The 19,731-nt window shown below is 55.8% G+C and overlaps 2 protein-coding genes across 3 annotated transcripts in view; both read right to left on the bottom strand.

Annotated features, from left to right (window-relative positions):
- Positions 1 to 558: 558 nt before the first annotated feature.
- KCNJ11 (potassium inwardly rectifying channel subfamily J member 11) lies at positions 559 to 3,678 on the bottom strand. The gene has a single exon (XM_077112261.1). The coding sequence runs from the start codon at positions 2,994 to 2,996 to the stop codon at positions 1,827 to 1,829; it is 1,170 nt and encodes a 389-aa protein (XP_076968376.1). The 5' UTR covers positions 2,997 to 3,678; the 3' UTR covers positions 559 to 1,826.
- A 3,272-nt stretch (positions 3,679 to 6,950) lies between these two features.
- Positions 6,951 to 19,731, bottom strand: part of ABCC8 (ATP binding cassette subfamily C member 8) — an 82,057-nt gene continuing 69,276 nt past the window's right edge. For both annotated transcript variants that reach the window (XM_077114138.1, XM_077114137.1), the window contains 13 exons: positions 19,203 to 19,272; positions 18,352 to 18,509; positions 16,482 to 16,574; positions 12,590 to 12,692; positions 11,904 to 12,017; positions 11,446 to 11,566; positions 11,178 to 11,308; positions 10,041 to 10,119; positions 9,684 to 9,792; positions 9,164 to 9,267; positions 8,265 to 8,398; positions 7,711 to 7,773; positions 6,951 to 7,211 (listed from right to left, as the gene is read on the bottom strand). In XM_077114138.1, the coding sequence (XP_076970253.1) occupies positions 7,074 to 7,211; positions 7,711 to 7,773; positions 8,265 to 8,398; positions 9,164 to 9,267; positions 9,684 to 9,792; positions 10,041 to 10,119; positions 11,178 to 11,308; positions 11,446 to 11,566; positions 11,904 to 12,017; positions 12,590 to 12,692; positions 16,482 to 16,574; positions 18,352 to 18,509; positions 19,203 to 19,272 (1,417 nt within the window). In that variant the 3' untranslated portion in view covers positions 6,951 to 7,073. The remainder of the gene's footprint in view (positions 7,212 to 7,710; positions 7,774 to 8,264; positions 8,399 to 9,163; positions 9,268 to 9,683; positions 9,793 to 10,040; positions 10,120 to 11,177; positions 11,309 to 11,445; positions 11,567 to 11,903; positions 12,018 to 12,589; positions 12,693 to 16,481; positions 16,575 to 18,351; positions 18,510 to 19,202; positions 19,273 to 19,731) is intronic.

The following is a 19,731-nucleotide window of genomic DNA, read 5'->3' on the forward strand; positions in this document are numbered from 1 at the left end:
AAAAAACCTCGTCATTGAGGGAAAATCTAAAAGGACTTGCTCTGTTAATATTTGCTTGGCCATGTTAACATTTTTTTTCATGTGGCTGATTTGACAGCAGTCATAATAGTTAACATTTATTGAACACTTATTATGGACTAGGCACTTAGGCATCTTACATATATTTTTCATTTACTTCCCACAACAATTGAGGTAGGTAGGTAGATAGGTAGGTACTATTAGGAATGCCATTTTATAGATGAGGGAACTGAGGCACAGAGGTTAATTTATTTGACCAAGGTCTTATAGCTAAGGCCAGAGGTGTAAGCAAGGCAGTTAGCTCAGAAGCTCTGGACCCAGGCAGCACACCAGTGTATATGATGTCCCCTCTTCTCTTCCTGCGTACCCCAGCCTTCCAAAAGATCCTGAGAATGGAGGCAGGGCCCAGGGCTGTAAGCCAGATGGGTACCAAAGGTTGGAAGGGATGAGACAGAAGGGAAAAAGTCCCCCTGAGTTGGAGGAAAAGAAGCCAGTCACAGGTCCCTTCCCCAGCCTCCCCACTGGGCCCATAGCACCTTTTAAATGTGGGGTGACAGCTGCCAGCCCCTGTCCTCCCTGGCCACCAGCATGCTCACTGTACCATTTCTGCCTCCCCAGCAAGAACAGCCCGGAGTTTAGATCATGAAGGGGGAGGCTTTATTGACAACAGAGAAGGTGGAATTCTGGGCAAGTAACCATAGCACTGCCCCAGGAGGCCAGTCTCAAGGCCAAGCCCATTGGGACGAAGGGTCTGCATGCCTCATGGACCTTGCTCACCCTCACCATACTGAACTTTCCAACACCTCCTTTTCCAGCAACCCAAAGACCCCCATAGCCTGGATGGACAAGGTGAGAGGCAGCCACAGAGTTCGGAGTGAGTTCCACAGTGTGTGTGTGGAGGGAGTCCCAGGGCTCCTTCTCTTCAGGTTCTCTGTGCTTGGCATGTCATTGTCTGCAGTGGTAGCAGTGTCTGCTGCCCCAGCCCACCGCAGCCTCCCAGAGTTGGGGACACAATGGGAGCAGGCAGGCCCAGTAATCTCAGCCCATGGAACCCTCACCTCAGAAGGCTAGTGTCAGGGGCAAGGGAGAGGGACAGCAAGGTCCCATCTCTTCTTCCCTGTGCCTCAGCAGGCCTCAGCAAAGCTGGGCCTCCTCATATCATTTCCCCTTACTGCCTCCGTCTCACTGGCCTGAACCTGCCCCTGGAAGGGAAGCTCTGTCAGAATCGGCCTGTTCCTATCGGTGTAGATCCCACAGCTGCCATGCTCCAGGTGTGAGGTGCTCCCTCATCGGCTGCCCTACCTGGCTGGCCAGGCCCACCCCCAGCCATCACTTTTCCAGGAACCAAGGGGAACTGGGGCCTGACCACAGCATCTCTTGGGGCCACAGACTCAAGAACATCAGTCCACTGGCTTGAGGACCATTCTTCCCCAGCCATCTGCACAGCTTGCGGTTGGTCAGTCGTGGGGGCTCAGGACTGGCCAGAGACCCAGCTCCGGGGCTCAATGCCTCCCACAGCCTCCCCAACTTTGGGTGGGGGAAGGGGGATGTCAGTCAGTCCTGAGCTGGGGCTGGGAGCAGCAGGGACAAAAATAACCCAGTACAAGCTCCTGCTGAGGCCAGAAATAGCATAGTGACAAGTGCCTTATAACTGAGTGGGCGAGCAGCAGTGGGGAGGCTGAGCTAAGGAGGGCCCAGCCTCTCAGCAGGTCCTGGTCAGGCCAAGGGTCCCCACCACACCCACTCTACATACCATATCACACTACATGTGTGCACACAGGTGTGTGTGGGGCCTGAGGGACCGCGGCTCAGGGCAGGGAATCCGGAGAGATGCTAAACTTGGGCTTGGACTTGGCCACGGCCACACTGCGCTTGCGCAGGGGCCCGCGGGCAGAGAGGGGCAGGGCATCCAGCAGGCTGCGGTCCTCATCAAGCTGGCGGGCTGTGCAGAGTGGCGTGGGCACTTTGACTGTGTTGCCAAACTTGGAGTAGTCCACGGAGTAGCGGCCGTCCTCCTCGGCCACAATGGGCACAAAGCGCTGACCCCACAGGATCTCGTCTGCCAGGTAGGAGGTGCGAGCCTGGGTGGTGATGCCAGTGGTTTCCACCACGCCTTCCAGGATGACGACGATCTCAAGGTCCTGGTGGTGGTGCAGGTCGCCGGGTGCCAGGTCATAGAGTGGGCTGTTGGCGTCAATGACGTGGTAGATGATGAGCGGAGCCACCAGGAAGATGCTGTTGCCTCCCACGCCATTCTCCATGGGGATGTCCACCTGGTGGAGGGGCACCACCTCGCCCTCGGGGCTGGTGGTCTTGCGCACCACTTGCATGTGGATGGTGGCGCTGATGATCATGCTCTTGCGGAGGTCGCCCACCCGCAGCATGAAGCAGAGGCGGCCGTGGCGCACGGCGATGACCGCGTGCTTGCTGAAGATGAGCGTCTCGGCCCGCCGGTGGGCCTGGGCAGTCTTCATGAAGATGCAGCCCAGCATGATGGCGTTGATCATGAGCCCCACGATGTTCTGCACGATGAGGATGAGGATGGCCAGCGGGCACTCCTCGGTCACCATGCGCCCCCCAAAACCTATGGTCACCTGGACCTCGATGGAGAAGAGGAAGGCGGAGGAGAAGGAGTGGATGCTGGTAACGCAGGGCACGGGGTCGCCCTCGCTGGGGGCCAGGTCGCCGTGGGCGAAGGCGATGAGCCACCAGGCTATGGCGAAGAGCAGCCAGCTGCACAGGAAGGACATGGTGAAGATGAGCAGCGTGTGCGGCCACTTGAGGTCCACCAGGGTGGTGAAAACGTCCTGTAGGAAGCGGCCCTGCTCTCTGATGTTCTTGTGGGCCACGTTGCAATTGCCGTTCTTGGACACGAAGCGCGCCCGCCGCTCCCGGGCGTGGTACCGGGGCTCTGCCGGGTCCTCCGCCAGCCGCGTCAGCACATACTCCTCCGGGATGATGCCCTTGCGGGACAGCATGGCTCCGGCGACCCCCCGGGTGGGGCCTCCCCCATGAGGGGTGCCCCAACCAGGCCTAGGGTCCCTGAGCGGGCCTCACCCTGGGGTCTCCTCCCTGAGAACCCTCTCACCCTGGGACTACCCTCAGCCTGTGATGGTCTCACTTCTAAGATGCCTTTACCCTGGACTCTTCCTCACCTCCACCTCGACACTGCCTTACTTCTCTATACCAGCCTCGCGCCTCAGCCCGCCTGCCCCGCGCTCTGCCTGCCTCTGGATCTCAGCTCAGTTCTCCTCCGCCAGCCGCCACCGCCGGGGACTCCCTCTGAGACCCCTTCTCCCCACCCAGCCTTCCTTCTCAGCCGGCTTCTCTCACCGCCGAATTGAGAGCTTCAGGATCTTCCCAGCTCCCCAGACCTCACCCAAACCCCACCGTGTATTCCGCCCCCCGGCTCCCCTCCAAGTTCCAGCTTCACGGCCAGATCGCTCCAGTCTCACCTCCAGGTACGCGCCCTATTTCCGCCCCCGGCGGATCCCTCCCCAGTTCTCGCCCTTTGTCTCGGGAACCTGCGCCCTCCCGAGTCACCACCCTGGCTCGGCTCAACTCCGGCTGCCCTCGCCCCCTGCGCGTCCTGTCCAGGCTCACCCAGCGTCTCCGCCTCCCGGCTCCCCGCCGCCCGCACGCCCGGCGGGGCCCCGGAGCTCCGGGCGCTGGGTGTCCTCCCAGCGCTGGGTCCCCGCCCCGCCCGCGCGCCGCCGCGGCACCTGCTCCCGCTGCTCAAGCCGCAGCCGCCGCCTCCCCGCCCCCTCCCGCCGCCGGGCGCTCGCGGCGGGCCACTTCCACTGCGCGGGTCTTCTGGGCTAGGTGGGGTGGAAGATGCGAAGTGGGGTCCCGGGGCCGCCAGGGGGAGTCCTACCTTTTCCTCAGCCGGATCGCGCGCGGAGGGGGGGAGTGGGGCGGGCACACGCGCAAGTCCCGCCTGCTTCTCCAGACTCAGCGTGGCCTTGGGTATTTGCCCAATCGCATGGACCGTTAGGGGTGCCTCTTGCCCAAGCGCAATGAAATTGGGAGGGGGCGGGGTAGAGCGAGACTCACCTTTCCGTGATCTGCCCTCCCACTCTGGGGACAGCAGCTGCTGTCACCCCGGTTCCCATCCCCCATTTTTCCCATCTGCAGTGGGTCAATACCGGCCTCTAGGGCGGATGCGGGTTCCATGGGAAAGGAGGCCCCCAGAGGCTGCGCCAGGGACCCGGGGACTGCAGAGAGGAAAATAAGTGAGGCCAGGACTACCAACTGACCACTCGTTCCTTTGGAGGATACTTTTAGGCTTTTCTAGGTCATGGCCTTTTTAAGAATCCAGTGTAAGCCAGTCTCAGAAGAAAAAAAAAATTAGAGATCTTAAAAGTGTAGGAGCACTGTTTAACCCTCACTACAGGGTATGCTGGATGGTTCCATCCTCTCAGTCATGATTCCCCTTCCCTGCCCCTGCGTTTTAAAGAGGGGTTTAGTTATCAGCTCCTGGGTCTGAGCGGCTGCATTAGGGCAGGCTTGGGCACTGGGGGCCCCAGGCTCTCCATCCAGTCATGGGTGTTGACTGCATTGCAGCTTCAGTCTAGGCTCCAGGTGGGGGTCCCCAGTACTCACCTGGGAGGGAAGGCTTCCTGAGTCTGTGGTTGGGATATAACATTAATGACCCCACCCCTCCTCTAGGGCTCAGATCTCTATGGAGGGACCCCTGACCCATGTGCGGCCGTTTGTTGGAATGGGGCCTTGAGGCAGGGCCTGGAAAGTTAGGGACAGTGGGGATGTGAGCCACTGTGGGGCAGGGTCTGACTGTTGTATTGAGTTTTGCTCTTTCACTCCCATATTTATTTGCAGGCAGAGTGTACGCTGCCGCTCAGAGCAAGTGTGCTCTTGCGCTATATTAACAGAGGTGCAGTGCCTAGAGCAGGGAGGGGAAAATGGGATGAGCAGTGTGGGGGCTCAAGGAGACCCGGCTACATGAGAAACCTCTGAGGCAACTACAGTTGTTTGAGCATCAGAAGAGGAGCCTTGGGGGTTCCCCTAGGTGTTTAGGTACTATTGCAGATAATCCTTGGGTCAAAGGAAGACAGATTAGCAGTTTTTTGTGCCCAAAGGATGGGACCTAGACACTGGGTGGAACAGAGGTAGGCTTTGATTTCACTCATGGAAAAATAAGTTCTAATAAACAGAGAACATGTTATGGAAGAATTTGGACTAGATGGCCTTGGACATCCTTCTAAGACTTTACCAGGGTAGGCTTTGCCCCACTACTGCTCCTTCCCTCCAGTTCCTTGGGAGAATGCTGGGCATAGGGTGATCCTTTTCCTTCTCCCCCTACTCTGTTCTTGAAAGATCTCACAGTGGGGGGGCAGGGAGCCACCGGGCCCCCAGAGGTGTCTTGGAGCTGGAAAGGTCAGGCTTCTGTCTCACAGTGTGGCCTTGAGGTCAGAACCACTCCCTGCCCCACCCATCCCAAGAGGGCAAGCCCCTCCCCCAAAGGGCTCAGCTTCCCACGCTGCTCCATCTTGCTCCTACACACTTTGCATTTGCCTCTGCTTGAAATGCTTATCCAGCTCCCTTTTGACCCTAGGTTTTTACCAAATTCCTTATCCTGGCATTCAGGGCTCTCTGCTCTCTTACACCTCCCTGCTGCCCACATCTCCCTTCCAACTTTTGGACCAACTAACACTCCTAACTCACTCCCACTGTCACTCCTTAGCTCCTGCTGCCCACAACCTTGCAGCCCTTTCTTTACTCCTGCCTATCCAAATCCTGTCCCTCCCATGGCCCAACTTAAGTCCTGCCTCTCCCAGGCAACTTGCCAGCCTCTCCCTTTCTAAGCTTCTCTGGCTCCTGGAGCATCCAGAGGTTCTGTGCTGGGCCCTCCTCCAGTGACCAGTGGGTTTTCCTTACATTGTGTGGCTCAGCCAGGAGGGATGCAGGCCCAAGACCCCAGAATCTGCACCCCCAGGACCTGGTATGTTGGTTCTGATGGCAATATGGAAATGATAATACAATGATATATAAATGAGCACCTGCCATTTCTTGGCTGAGCACAGGTATGCACTCCTTTTTCAGGCAGCAGAGTCTGAGGGAAGCTGTTGATTTGGTCTCCTCATTGTCTGGGGCCTAGCATCTCCCAGCCACTACCTGACCAACATGTGATATATTCACTTTACTTTCCCGCTGAAGAACCACCTGCTTACCCCCCTGAATGCCCCTGCTGGGGGACTGAGGGCGGGGCGGGAGTAGGGCATGTGATCCAGACTGAGCTGGCCAGTGTATTCTGTTCCTCTGGCCGCGGTGATTGGATGGACATGGAGAGGTGACCCAGGTTGTTCCTTTGAGATTCACTCCTGAGATTTGCTGGAATTAATGGGAAAGAGCATCTTTTATTCTTCTGGGGTTGCTGAGGGAGCAGGGTGTAAACTGGAGATGCTAGTGGCCACCTGCCACTCAGAGTAAGTGTGCTCTTGCGCTATATTAACAGAGGTGCAGTGCCTAGAGCAGGGAGGGGAAAACAGGAGGAGCGGGGGGAGGGGGGGCTCAAGGAGACCCGGCTACATGACAAACCTCTGAGGCAACTACAGTTGGGGAGGTGGAGGAACCCAGAAATGGAGATACATCTCTAATGACAACACTTCGATCTAGCCATGCTTAGAGTACTATACCTGCTGACAGAATAGACTCCTGAGTTGGATTCCTCCATTTGCAACTAAAACGGTGTTAACTCAGGGTACCCAGGCCCCCCACATCAAGTTATGTGGGGATTTGCTACCTGCTCTAATAATATCTTCACAGCAACTGTGTACCCCTCATCTCACAAAGAAACATGCTATTGCCCCAGGTCACAGAGCTTTTTCAGACCTTCCTGATGTCAAGGCCATCTTTAGCCCCACCGTTCCCCTAGCTCACCCCCAGCCTTTGTCCAGCAGACCCAGAGCCTCCAGGAGGAAATAAGTGATCTCTTTATTTACAAGTGATTTACAGTCAGAAAACCCAGGCTGGGGGCAGGGGGTGGAGGGGGAGGAGGGCAGCATGGTAGTAGGAGATGGCACTTGGGCGCCAAAAGGTCACTTGTCTGCACGCACAAAGGAGGCGAAGACGCTGTCCTTCCGGCTGAGCAGCTCCTCCGGCTTGTCGAACTCAAGGATGGCGCCTCGCTTCAGGACGATCACGAGGTCTGCACTCAGGATGGTGTGCACACGGTGCTGGGAGGGGAGGGAGGGGGCTGGTCAGGGTGTGTGTGTGGCGGGGGGGCAGGACAGCTGAAGGGCAGCTCTCCTGCAGCTTGGAGCAGGAGGCACCATGTGGCCAGAATGCCAAGGCTGTGACTCCCAAGGCCTCCATCCACTCCTACAACTATCCTTCCTTCATCAAGTCTGAGCTCGGCCCTCCTTTCCAGGCCTCAAGACTCAGAGAGCCCCCTGGCCACTCCCATCCCCCACTTCCCATGGAGCTGTAATCCCAGCCTAGCTCTGGGGCCATGGGACAGGGGTGGGACATTGGAACCTGGAGAAAGAGAGGAGAGGTCTGAGTCCTGAAACCCAGGCTCCCTGCAGCCCTCCAGACTCCTTGCCCCGCACTGCTCCAGGGTCCTCTCTTGCTTACCAGGCCCAGGTGAGCCCAGAGGCGACCCCACTGATGACAACCCCAGGAGGCCAGTCCTCTCTCCAGGTGCTTCCCCACATCCCATCAGTGGCCCCTTACCGCGATGGTGACCACGGTGCGGTCTGCGAAGGCTGTCATCACCACCTTCTGGAGGATGTTTTCCTGCCAAATGAGGGCAGCAGCTGTTGCCCCAATTGCCCAGTGGATGGAGTCTGGCCTGGCTTTGGGGATGTGAGGCCCAGGCTTGTGGCCCAGTTCCCATCTGACTCCAATCCTAGCACCACTCCCACCCACTATCTGACCTCAGTCCCCTTTGGCTGACCAGGTTCCCAGCATTCAGGGGCTAGGCTCAGCCTGTTGGGGACTAAGCTGTACGTGTGCATGTGTGCTGTGTGTGCATATATGTTGGTAGGTGATGGGTGTGAAGTCTATGTGAGTCTGTTTGCAGCTTCTGTGTATGTCTGTTTGTATATATGCACATACCCTAAGACTAGAAGGAACTGGGGTCCCCCAGCCCTTTGTCTTTTCTGACACAAATGACTTTGACACTAAAGGCAACTTGAGGCTTAGGACAACTTTGTGCCAACGTCTGCTTAAGACCTTGCCAAGACCCTCCCCAAAACTTGTGCCCGATGGATGTGCCCAGGACCAACCGTGGCCATGTCAATGGAAGCCGTGGCCTCATCCATGATGAAGATGCTGGTCTTCCTCACGAAGGCCCGAGCCAGGCAGAACAGCTGCCTCTGGCCCTGGCTGAAATTCTCCCCGCCTTCTGTGATGATGGCATCTGAAAACAGCCCCGGAGAGGGGGAGCAGAGCTGAGTTAAGCCTGTGTTGTGAGTGGGGCAGATGGTGTGGCTTGGGAGGTGTCAGGAAATGTGTGTATGGTTGTATGTGGGTGTGCGTCAGTGAGTACAGGTGTGGAACTCCACAGGCCCCATCTGCACAGGTTACGATGAGAATGGTGCCCCGTGAAGTTGCACACTGCTGTGGTCTTGAGCAGTACTGGGAGGGATACGTGTGCATAGCGTGTGTGTGCTGCATGCACGTAGGCCTTGGGGGAAGCCTCTCTGCGTGATTTTCTGAGGCCAAGACGAGACTCTTCCCACTGTTCAGGTGGGAACAGAGGCTTCCCAGTAGACTCACTGGGAGTCTCAGTAGACTGCCCTGAGCCTGTGATTTCCTGGTCTGGCCTCTCCAAACCCACGGCACACCTGAGCAGCTAGGTAGATGGGGCAGGGCAGGGCTGAAGATACCACCATATTATCAGAGACTTGCAATCTCTGCTCCAGTCTCCTACCCCCCCAAGTCTTGCAGAAGGGGCCAGGCTCTGAACTATTCAGCTTTGTGACCTAGGGCAAGTCACTTGATTTCTCTGGTTCCTTTATGAAGTGAGGTCTAACTAAAGGGTCTCTGGAGTCCTGCCAGACCCCAGCCTCCAAACCCTTGGCAAACCTAAGACATGGGTGTGAGGCTTTTCTCCCAGGCCTTCTGGGGCCCCTGAATGGAGCTGCAGCCCAAGCAAGCCCGCTGCCCAGCTGGAAGTAATCACCAAGGCCTCCTGGCAGTGCTTTCACCACCAGCTTCAACTGGGCTATCTCCAGGGCCTCCCACAGTGTGCTGTCAGAGCACTTCTTCTCTGGATCCAGGTTAAATCTGGAGGTTTACAGAAAAAGCCCCATTAGGGAGGGAAGCAGAGTCCTTGCTCCATCCCCAGGAGGCTCACAGAGGGCAAGGCTGGTGAAGGGTGCAGCAATTGAGAATTGATTGACTTGGGGTTCTGGCTGGGGTGGGAGCCCCAAGGTGGCGGCAATGGGTCAAGGAATGCATCTCATACCTGTGAGCTGGGTACCCTGGCCAGTGCCTCCCAGGTCTCATGGGAAGGAGAAGGGCATGAGGGTGAAATGTGGACCCTTGGAAGAACCAGCAGCAGCTCATAGTGCCCAGGGCCCACACAGGGCTGCTTCTGGACTCTCCTAACCTCCCCCATCCCTCTCTTCTCCATGCCCAGGTCCAATGGAGCTGAGCAGAGGATGGGGCTAGGGTGTGACGGACAGGGTGCTGGGGCTTACCGGATGGTGCCACTGAAGAGGACAGGGTCCTGCAGGATGATGGAGAGGCGGGAGCGCAGGGTGTGTAGTGGCAGCTTGGCGATGTCGATGCCGTCGATGATGATGCGGCCTGCACGGAGATGATGTCACATGGGGGGCACCGCTGGGGAGAAGCGGACTGGGGATTGGTTCAGTGCTGGGACATGGGTCCCAACAGGAATGCAGGGGAAGGCAGTGATTTCTGCACCTTCTGTGATGACCAAGACTGAGGTTCTGCTTGGAGGAGGAGGGTAGATGTGGGGTGGCTGCCATCCAGCCAGAGGGGCCACGTGTGCTGGTGTGTGTGGTTGGGGAGGGAGCCGAGGAGGCCGGTCTTACCTTCGAACATGTCCACCATGCGGAAGAAGGCGAGAGAGAAGGAGGACTTCCCGCTGCCTGTGCGGCCGCAGATCCCAATCTGAAAAAAGAGAAGCAGGTATACTGCTGGGGCCCAGCGGGCTGCTGGGAGTAGAGTGGCTGCCCCCCTAGTCGCAGCTCTGAGAGTATGAGCAAATAAGTGTAGAAGGTCCCAGCATCTCTTCTTGTCCTGGTTTTTGGACCAGCTTGTTAGGCCAGTGCTGTGCCCCAAATTTGAGTTTGTTTCCTGCTGTGGCCCCAGTGGAGGCTCACAGGGGCATGTGCAGGGGGGTGTCTGCGTGTGCAGGGGAGTAGGTGTGCATTTGCCTGGGAGGGTCTGGGTGTGCCTGACTTGGCTGCAGGGGAGCTGTGTGGGTGTGATGGGGGAAGGGCTGAGTGTGGGCATGCAGGGATGGGGGGCCATCTCTGAACCTATTGCTTCCTGGCCCTTTGATACAAACAATAATTAAAATAAAGGACTAATGCAGAGACAGAGATAGTGACACAGAAGAACAGAAGCAGCAGGGACAGATGGAGGAGACAGCGGCAGGGACAGAGGTTGAATCCAAAGGTCAGAGACAGTGAGAATGACAACCGTAGACAAGACAGAAGAGAAAGAGACAGGGACAGGAGTGTGGCAGTGTCAGAGGGACTCGGGGCGGGGGTGTGGGTATGAAGAGGGAATCAGAGAGCGGGTCAGAGCACCTGACAGGGGCTCCCTCCCTGGAGACAGGGCCGCCTTGCTCTCTGCCCCCAAGCCCCTACCAGAAGCTCAGAAGGGAGTGGCCTGGGTAGAGCCCCTGACCATCTGCAGGCAGGCGAGGACCCTGACAAAGACTCTTCAAGCCAGGACAGTCCCAGGCTTCGGTCTTCTTGGTGGGTCAGTGAGGGGGCTGGGCCTTGAAGGCAGCAGGAGAGAGGGGAGAAGGGGAATGGGGGATGGAGGGGAGTGGGGGATGGAGGGGAGTGGGGGCTGGGCCCTCAGTGTGAGGGGGCCAGGGCCTCGGACTTGGCAGGAGGGTCCTCAATGGGTGAGAAGCCTGGAGGGGCCCTGGAGGGCCGAGGGGAGACTGAGTGAGGCTGTCAAGTGTGGGGTGTGGCGGGCTGGTGCCACCTGACCTTCTGTCCCGGGGAGATGAGGACGTTGACGTGCCGCAGCACGGGCTTCAGGGAGCTGTCGTAGCGCACGCTCACGTTCTGTATCTGGATCTTGCCTTGGTCCGGCCAGTTCTTGGGGATCAGCGACGGTGCTGGGGGCCGGGCTGGGGGTCAGCTAGTGCCCAGAGCGCCGCATACCCCCAGGCTCCCTCTAATGGTCCCTCCCCAACCCAAACACTCCCTTCCTGGGGGCCCTTCTCCCTGGAGTCCTCTTCCAGAAGCCCCTCACCCAGCAGCCCCTCATAGCTCTCCGCCTCGGTTTTCAGGAGCCCGTGGATCCGCTTCACGGCCCCCAGCTGGATCTCCATGTCTGCCAGGTTCCTCACCATCCAGTTCAGGTAGTTGGACACCTGTGGGTGCCGACAGGGCACGAGGCGGTAAGCCATCCAGCCACAGCCACCGGGTCGGCCCTAGCCCCTGCCACCAGGACGGCTCTTCTCACAGCTCAAGGAGGGGTCGGGCCCCCCAGATGCCTTTTGCTACCCACCAGCTGGGGGAGGTCACCCACATCTCTCTGTGGCCTGGGGCCTGGGTGAAGAGGCCAGGACCTGGCTGTCTGCCTTTTTCCCTACACAGTCTCTCTGGCCACAGTCTCAAACCAGTTTGGGGTGGGGTCTGGGGGACTGTCTCAGTTGGGGAGGGGGGCCCTGGGATTCCCCTCCCTGCCCCAGCCCACTGCCTGCTCACCATTAGGGCGTAGGTGAGGCCCAGGCCCACCAGGCCGGCTGAGAGCTCCCTGTGCAGGGAGTTGGAGATCGAGGTCACCGCTGCGATGAGGACCACACACGCACCAATATACTCCTGACGGGGGAGAGGAGCTGGCCTAGGCACTCAGGGCTTGGAGCCACAGGGGTCCCCATCCTCCCTCAGCCCACTCCTTTCCAGGGCAGAAAGCAGCTCAGCCAAGGCTTGGTCCCAGCCCCACCCACTCATGGATACATCCTCAGACCGCACAGGAGGCTTCTGAGGTCTGTGCAAACACAGGCTGATGCTGTCCTGACTTCCCAGCCACCTGCACACGCATGCCCCACCAGTTAGCTCATACGTGCACACAATACATATGCGTCCTATATGCCCCACCCCCCGGGCACACCTATCAGAGATAAACACACGACTGTTCTTGCTGTTGGCACCTCCTCCATATACACAACCCCCCAAGCAGTGATACAGGAGAAGGGTGGCTCAGGTCAGACACTGGGGGACACATGCAGTCTGGGAGAAGTGGGAGGGCTCAGTGTCACCCTGCAGATGTGCACAGTCTGGTATCCCCTCCCTTCCTCCCTCCCTCTGGTCCATGTTGGGCCTTGCTCTAGCTTCCCACCCCATCAGAAGCCCCGGTACTGGGGTCCAGGGTAGAGGTGGGTGGCACTTGCCATGCGGACTTCCAGCCATCTGTTGGCGGCTGTGAGGAAGAGGGAGGCGATATTGTTGGAGTCCGTGTATGCGAGGAGCTTCTGCTGGAACCGGGCCTCATACCTGGATGAGGAGGATGAGGAGGGTCTGAGGGAATAATGTTGGGCTACATAGCCCCCATGGACTCTCCCTGCCCACAGAGGGGGCCACCTGGGCCTCGCCAGCCCCCAGCATGCCAGCTTTGCCACCTCATCTATGCTCTTCCTCTCTGAAATGCCCTCTCAGCTCCCTTCCACCATTCAAACTGGTCAAGAGGCCTAGCTCCTTCAAACTCTTGTTTTTCACCATAAGAACTGTTCTCTCTAGGTCTTCCCCACTGCCATAAAGGGCACCTCCATTTGGCCAGTTGCAAAGGCCAGAGGCCTAGGAATCATCCTGGATTCGTATCTAGTCCATTAGCCAGTCCTCTTATTTCTACCTCCCAAATAGCTCTGGGCTCTGTCCACTTTTCTTCATCTTCCTGCCCATCACAAGTTCTCACTTGTTCTATGGCATCAGCTTCCTAACAGGTCTACCCATTGTCTCCCTACTGTCCCCTCTCCACGGAGCAGCCAGCATAATCTTTCTACATCACAAACTGCATTGAATCTCTCCCTGGTTTATAATCTATGGCTTCCCATCACTTTTAGGCTTCCCATCACTTTCTTGCCAGAAGCCTGTGTGAACTTGCCAGTGCTAATCTTGCCAGCCTCTTCCCCTCACTCTCCTGTAGCCACCCCAGCCCTTTTCAGTTTTAAGACACAATAATACTGAGATTTCCCCACTCTGGGGTCTTTGCACATGCTGTTCCCTCTGCCTGGAATGCTCTCTCACCTGCTCTTCACAAGACTGGCTCCTTCTTACTTCCAGGGCACTTTAAAAGGCACCTCCTCTGAAAGACATTCCCTGGCCACTACCTTGCCTAAATTAGGTCTCACTTGAGATTCTCTCTCTCTGTAGTGTTTTTTAGTCTTTAGCTGTTTTGCACCTTTTCTTTAGCTGCTTATGATCCATCACCTTCTCTAGACTGTAAGCTCTGTAAGGACTGACACCATGTCTGTTTGTCCACCAATGTATGCCCAGCACCTGGCACTATCAAGAAACATTTGTTGAATGAATGAATGGAGGCTTCCCTCGCCTTCTAAGGGATATCTCTTTACCAGGAACCCTGAAGGCCTCTTTCTCACCCTCACGTCCTCTTCAAATTCTCCCCTGTGATACTGTGCAGGGACCTGCCTCCTCTCTTTGACCAGCCCTGGGCTCTTGGCATCACTCTTCTTGACCAGCCCCTTCAGAAGACCTGGCAGTCTTGGGCCAGGTCCAGAGGACGTAGCAGGAATGCTTGTTTCATGATGAATGAAAAGCTGCCTCAGCACGGCTGGTCTGATAAAGACTAAACCCAGATAACTCGGAGGGACTTGAGATGTGCCTTTTTGTGCATTTGCTTTTCTCTCCCAGATGGTGCTTGCTCTCCTCGGATTAATTCCGGGTGGAGGGTGTGTGTGTGAACTATGTGTCTGAGGTGAGTGAGGCAAATTTCTGAGACGTGAGAGAGCGTGTGATTGCACAGCCAAGGGGTGGATGTGTGGGTGTGTAATGTGTCCGAGGTGAGTGTGAAACATCTGAAGGCTTTACGTGTGTGCTGAAGATGTGTGTGGGTGAGTGCACGTGTGCATGACAGGAGAGTCTGAGGGGTGGGTGTGTGCATGAGGGTGTATGAGGTGGGAGCTTCTGAGATAGGTGTGGACCGTGGAAAGACCCAGGCTGAAGTCTTAGAATCATCATTTACTGGCTGTGTGTCAGGCTTGAGACTCAGTTCCCTCATCAGGCAAAATGGGGTTAGGAACACCTCCTCACATGGGTTGAAATAACTGTGCAAAACACTGAGCTGGTGCTTGGCACCCTTGAAACTCTGGGGAAAAACAGGGCCTCTCAGGAAAGACCAGAATATCAACCAGTGTTGTGTTCCAAGCTCAACACACTGTCTGTGTGACCTTGGGTTGAGTACCTAGCCTCTCTGGGCCTCATTTCTTTGCCTGTGGAATGTGGCTGGGTTTGTAGTTATGTCATGGGGCTGCTGTGAGAATTAAATGGAAATATACATGCAGTACTTAGCACAATCCTAGCGTGTGGCCAGTGCACGCTCAATAAATGCTGGTTAGCAGAGCACACTGCTGGGCTAAAGCCAATGAATTAAACAGCTATAGAGATGATTAAAAAGTCCTTCATTCAAATTTAAAAATCATCCATCGTGTAAAAACAGAGTGTGGAAGGACTCGCAGGGCAGCAGTTGCTCTGGCTGACCACAGGCTTGGCTTAAATCAGGGCATCTGAGGGTGGGTACAGGATGCTGGGATCCACTCTCAAGAGGACTCAAGTCCACTTCAGGAAACTCCCAATCTCTCTGCCCCAGGCCCAGCCTGATGGCCTCTGGGACCATTTACAAGGGTGGGGCATTGTCAAAACTTAGAACAGAGGCTAGGCCCAGGAGATGTGGAGGGAAATTGAGATAACTGGAGAAGCTCAGGGTTGAAGAAAGAGGTTAGGAGGAGACCCTAGAGGCATATGCCAGTCTCCAGGGAGCTTTTGTATGAAAGAAGCACATGGAGCATTGCCAAGGCTGGTTCAGAGCTCTGCCTGCCTAAGAGGTTGTCTTCCTGCTCGCATACACCCAGGAGGGAAACTCCCAGATTGTTTCAGGGGTGCTGGGCGCCTCTCCCAGGGCTGTAGCTGAAACTTGGGATTGGGGGAGGAGATGCAAACCTCTGTGGACCCTGGTCCTTGAGCCTTATGGTCACTCCTGAACATAGGGCTTGGAGTTGCATGGTCACTGCTATACTCTGCATAGCTGTGCCATCCTAAAAATAACCTGGTCTCACTCCCTAGGTGAGGCTTAGAGACGAAGCCAAACTATCTGGGCCAGGGGTCTCTGGTCTGCCAGCTGGAAGAGAAATGACCTTACAGATCAGATAGAGGCTGGAGAGAGGACCAATGGCCCCATCCTCTCCCCAGATAGCCTCAGATGCTCCTGTCCAGCCCAGCATCCCCACTAAGTGTGGCAAGAGGATGGCAGAAGCACTGACATTTTCAGGGAATTCCTCTAGACTGGCGAAGTCTTCCCTGTCCTTGGAGTCCTAGTCTGATGGCCTCTTTTCCACGAAGCCTTTCATGAATGCACCCCCTCCCTTCTTTTGAAGTGCCTGTCACATGGGTTTGTCTTGTCTGCTCAAAGCCTGGGCTGTAAATGCCTCCAGGACAGAGGCTCTTCTGACTCATCGCTCTCTTTTTAGTGCCTGGCCTAGGACATAGCACATGGTGGGTACTCAGTAAATATTTGTGGAATGTATCAGTAGGTTCAAGTCTGGGCTTTTGTGGGACCTTCCACAGAGCTTTGTGTAACCTCTCTCAGCCTCAGTTTCCTTATCTGTGGAATGGGAATAATCATGCTTGCCCCCCTGGGTTGCAGTACAGAATGAATGAGATTTGCATGTAAGCACTCAGCACACAGGACATTCTCAATCCAAGAAGGCCTCAGGGCTGGCCCACATGATCTCAGGGCCTCCCTAGTGCTGATATGTGAAGACTTGTCCCAGCCTTGGTCTTCTCATGCTCTGCCTTGGTTCACAGAGGCCCTGGGCTTGTCTTAGCAGGGCTGGGTTCTCCTCTCTCCATGTCTCTTAGAACATGAGGCTGAAAACTACCTGCCTGTCCTTTCAGGGGTATCACCTGGGCCTTGGGGCCTAAGGAGGGGTAGGAGAGGTATGTCCTGGGCCTTATTAAGTAGATCCCTGAGAATTGAACCCATGACCTGTGACCCTGGTCCCACTCATACTTCACCCCCACCCCCATCCTGGGAGTCCCCTGGACTCATACCTGAAGGCCCGGATGGTGGTGAGGCCTTCTACAGTTTCAGCAAAGTGTGAGAGCAGGGGGAGCTGGGTGGTGTCATCCAGCTGCTGCAGGTCCCTGTGCCGCAGGGAGCAGAGGACAGTGGTTAAGAGGGCAGGCTCAGGGGTCAGCCAGGCTTAAATCCTAGCTCACCCCTGCTACAGTGTGAACAAATGTCTTCACTTCTCAAGGCCTCAGTTTCCCCACCTATAAAGAAGGAAGACAATGGCACTGTCCTTTCAAGCTGTTGTGAGGACTGAACGAGATGGTTCATGTAAAATGCTTAAACGGGGCAGCCTGGCACTGTTACCCTGTCATCCCCTGCCTCCCCCCTGCATCTGGCCCTGTGATTCTTGCTGCACAACGTCACCCTGAGGGAAGACTGAGCAGGCAGTGTTAGTTCCACTTTACAGGTGAACAACCTGAGCCTTGAAACAGCTGGTCAAAGGAACCAGCTTTGACCGAACTCAAAGCTTTCAATACCACCTGCCCTCCCTGCTGCCAATAACCACAATAGATTTCCACATATCACAGGCCGGGATCTAAAGAGCTCCTTGGGGAGGAAAAGCCAGAGGTGTCCACAGTAACAGACTTTCTCCCCGCTCCCCACAGCTGCACCTTGGCAAAGCATGTGAGTGCTGGGAAAGCCAGGTTGGAATAGAGGAGACAGATTTCCTGGACAAACTGTCCCTTGGGCCAGAGTGGGTGCCAGAGCAACATGGCAGGCTCTTTGGCAGAAGACGTGAACTTTGTAGCACAGCTTGTACAGAATTTAAAAAGCCGCTGTAATTTTGTGAATAGTAATGCGTTATGTTTCTCCTTAGGCGCCAGGGGATTCTGGAGCATCCTGACAAAAGGTCTGGCACACAAATGTTGATGCTTGTTGGTTAGGAAAGTATGGCCAAAAACGCATCTGAATTTAATTATCCTTATTATTAATCAGCATTCTGACTCCAGTTTCTAGCTGACTATGTGCCCCTGGAAAGGTATCGGACCTTTCTGACCACAGCCCACGGTAAGAAATACATTTACATCGCCATCAGTGCACACACGCACACCTACGTGACCAAAACAAAGGTTTTGTGAAGCAGACTGTTATGTGTATAGAGTCTTCTAGTTTCTACTTTATTTCATTAAAAAAAAAAGAAGAAGCAGGCTGTGAGCCATGACACTGACTTCATGACCCAGGAATGGGCTGTAATTGGTAGTCCGAGAAACACTGGCCTAGATTCTATACAATTGTACCCACAACTCATTGAGCCTATGAGTTTAACAGAATCACTCCCAGAACGAACTTCCTAGAGAATGTCCTTAGAAAAATTTGCATAGGACAGAGGTATATGTGACCCCAGGGCTTGTGAGGGCCAATATGACCAGGATGGCCATGGGAGGGGCTCCCTCAGGCCAGGGCTTCCCCCACGCTGTGGACTCAGGCGGGCCAGGGTGCATCTTGTCCTAACATCCCTCACATCCTGTGTCCCCGGGTCACCCTCCTACGGTGCAACCCGGCCACGGGAATCAAACGACTCTCCTGGGAAGCGTTTTGGCAAAATGTATGAAGGGCATAAACACGTGCATACACTGACCCAGCAATTCCATTCCTGACTCTCATCGTGCAAGGAAATAATTCTGACATCAACCGCAGGGCATTAATAGTGTGTGCTCACAGACCGTTATATTAGGGTAGTAGGGTATGGGTGTTTCTATTTTCTCGTCTTCTGGAACATGATTGTACTACTCTGATGATAACAACTCTAAAAAAAGTGCCAGACTGGCTCGGTGCAAAGCAACTCCCTCCCTCTCCCCCCTCCCCGCCCCTCCCCCTCCCCGCCCCTCCCCCCTTCCCGGCCCTCACCTGGAGGCCACCCGGAAGTACTTCTGGATGAAGTAGCACACGATGGCCAGGGGCAGGAGGGCCACGAGGAACACGGGTGTGACGTAGGAGATGACCGTCAGGGCCGAGACGCACAGCAGGGTGGAGCGGCTGAGGCACTCCAGCGTGGACGGGATGTGCTGGCGGAGGAGAGGGAGAGAGGGAGGGCGTGGCCCCGGGGGCTGGGCTCCAGGAAGCCAGTCCTCCGGCAGGTGGAGGCGGCCCGCTGAATTCTTGCCTCTCTCAGGGCGTCTCCCTGCCACCACACGGAGCATCTTGCTGAATTTAGGAGGCGAGTCCTCCTGGCGGGTTAGGGGGCACATTTCAAAGCAGGCACGGAGCCTTTTGCAGGGTCTGGTACCCTCCACTTGAACGGCTAGTCTCGCGGCGTTTTAAAGCCCTGGGCGTTTTGGTGTTTGAATATATTCTGTGTGTTACCCGCCCCCGGGTCTGGCTCATTTTTTGAAAGTCTTATCGTGCTCCAGCTACACAGCAAGCACCCCTGAGAGCAGGGATAAGGACGTGGTTTTCTCACCGTCGAGCTCGATGATAAAGTAAAAATGCAAGCTGAATTGAAAGGAAGCTTTTCCACGAAATCAGCCACTTTGGTTCTGAATATACTGGAAGCTTACTGGAGTGGGCCTGTAGGGGTCTTGGACTGAAGCCAAAGGGGTCTGGTTTCCCCCAGCTTTCTTATAAGGGTCTCACGGGGAGCCTCGAGGCAGCATTATAATCAGATGGGTCACCTGATGGGGGGAACCTAGGCAGGACAGGAAAAGCCACCAAAGGCCACGCTTCTCTGAACTGGGGGAAACAAGACACAGCCCTCTTACCTGGTCTATGGTGTTGCAGTCTGATGAAAATCTGTTCAGGATGCTTCCGAGGGGTGTGGTCTCAAAAAACCTAAGAGGCAACCAGAGGAACAACTGCTCATTCGTTTATTCATTTGCTCTCTGTTTACTGAATGACAGTAGTCTTTTGCTTTTTGTTCTAATTTAAGTATCTCTTGGGTCATCTGTGGAATGTCCGGGATGCTTTCCAGGGTGGTCACCTTTGCAGGTCTACAGACATCTGGCCTGTGTTCCTAGAATTCCCATAGCAGCTCAAAGGGGTGCTGGCCCCTCTTTAGCCTCTCTGACTCTCAGGCCCATGTGTGGCCACTGCCACCATGCTCAGCGTCCAGCCAGGCCTGACTCACTCAGCTGTCCTCCCTGGGGAGAGGAAAGGGGACCTGGGCACGGCCTGTTGGCTGGCTGACCCATGAGGCCACGCTCGCTGTCATCACTCCGGCTATTACCTGGAGTCAGCCAACCTCAACAAGAGAGTTCTAGAACCACAGATTTGGGGCAAAGAGAGGGTAAG

Source organism: Tamandua tetradactyla, chromosome 8 (genome assembly GCF_023851605.1).
Source record: "Tamandua tetradactyla isolate mTamTet1 chromosome 8, mTamTet1.pri, whole genome shotgun sequence".
NCBI lineage: Eukaryota > Metazoa > Chordata > Mammalia > Pilosa > Myrmecophagidae > Tamandua > Tamandua tetradactyla.

Excerpts from the sequence above, each read along its gene's own strand:
- KCNJ11 (XM_077112261.1), bottom strand. The coding sequence starts at position 2,996 with ATGCTGTCCCGCAAGGGCATCATCCCGGAGGAGTATGTGCTGACGCGG.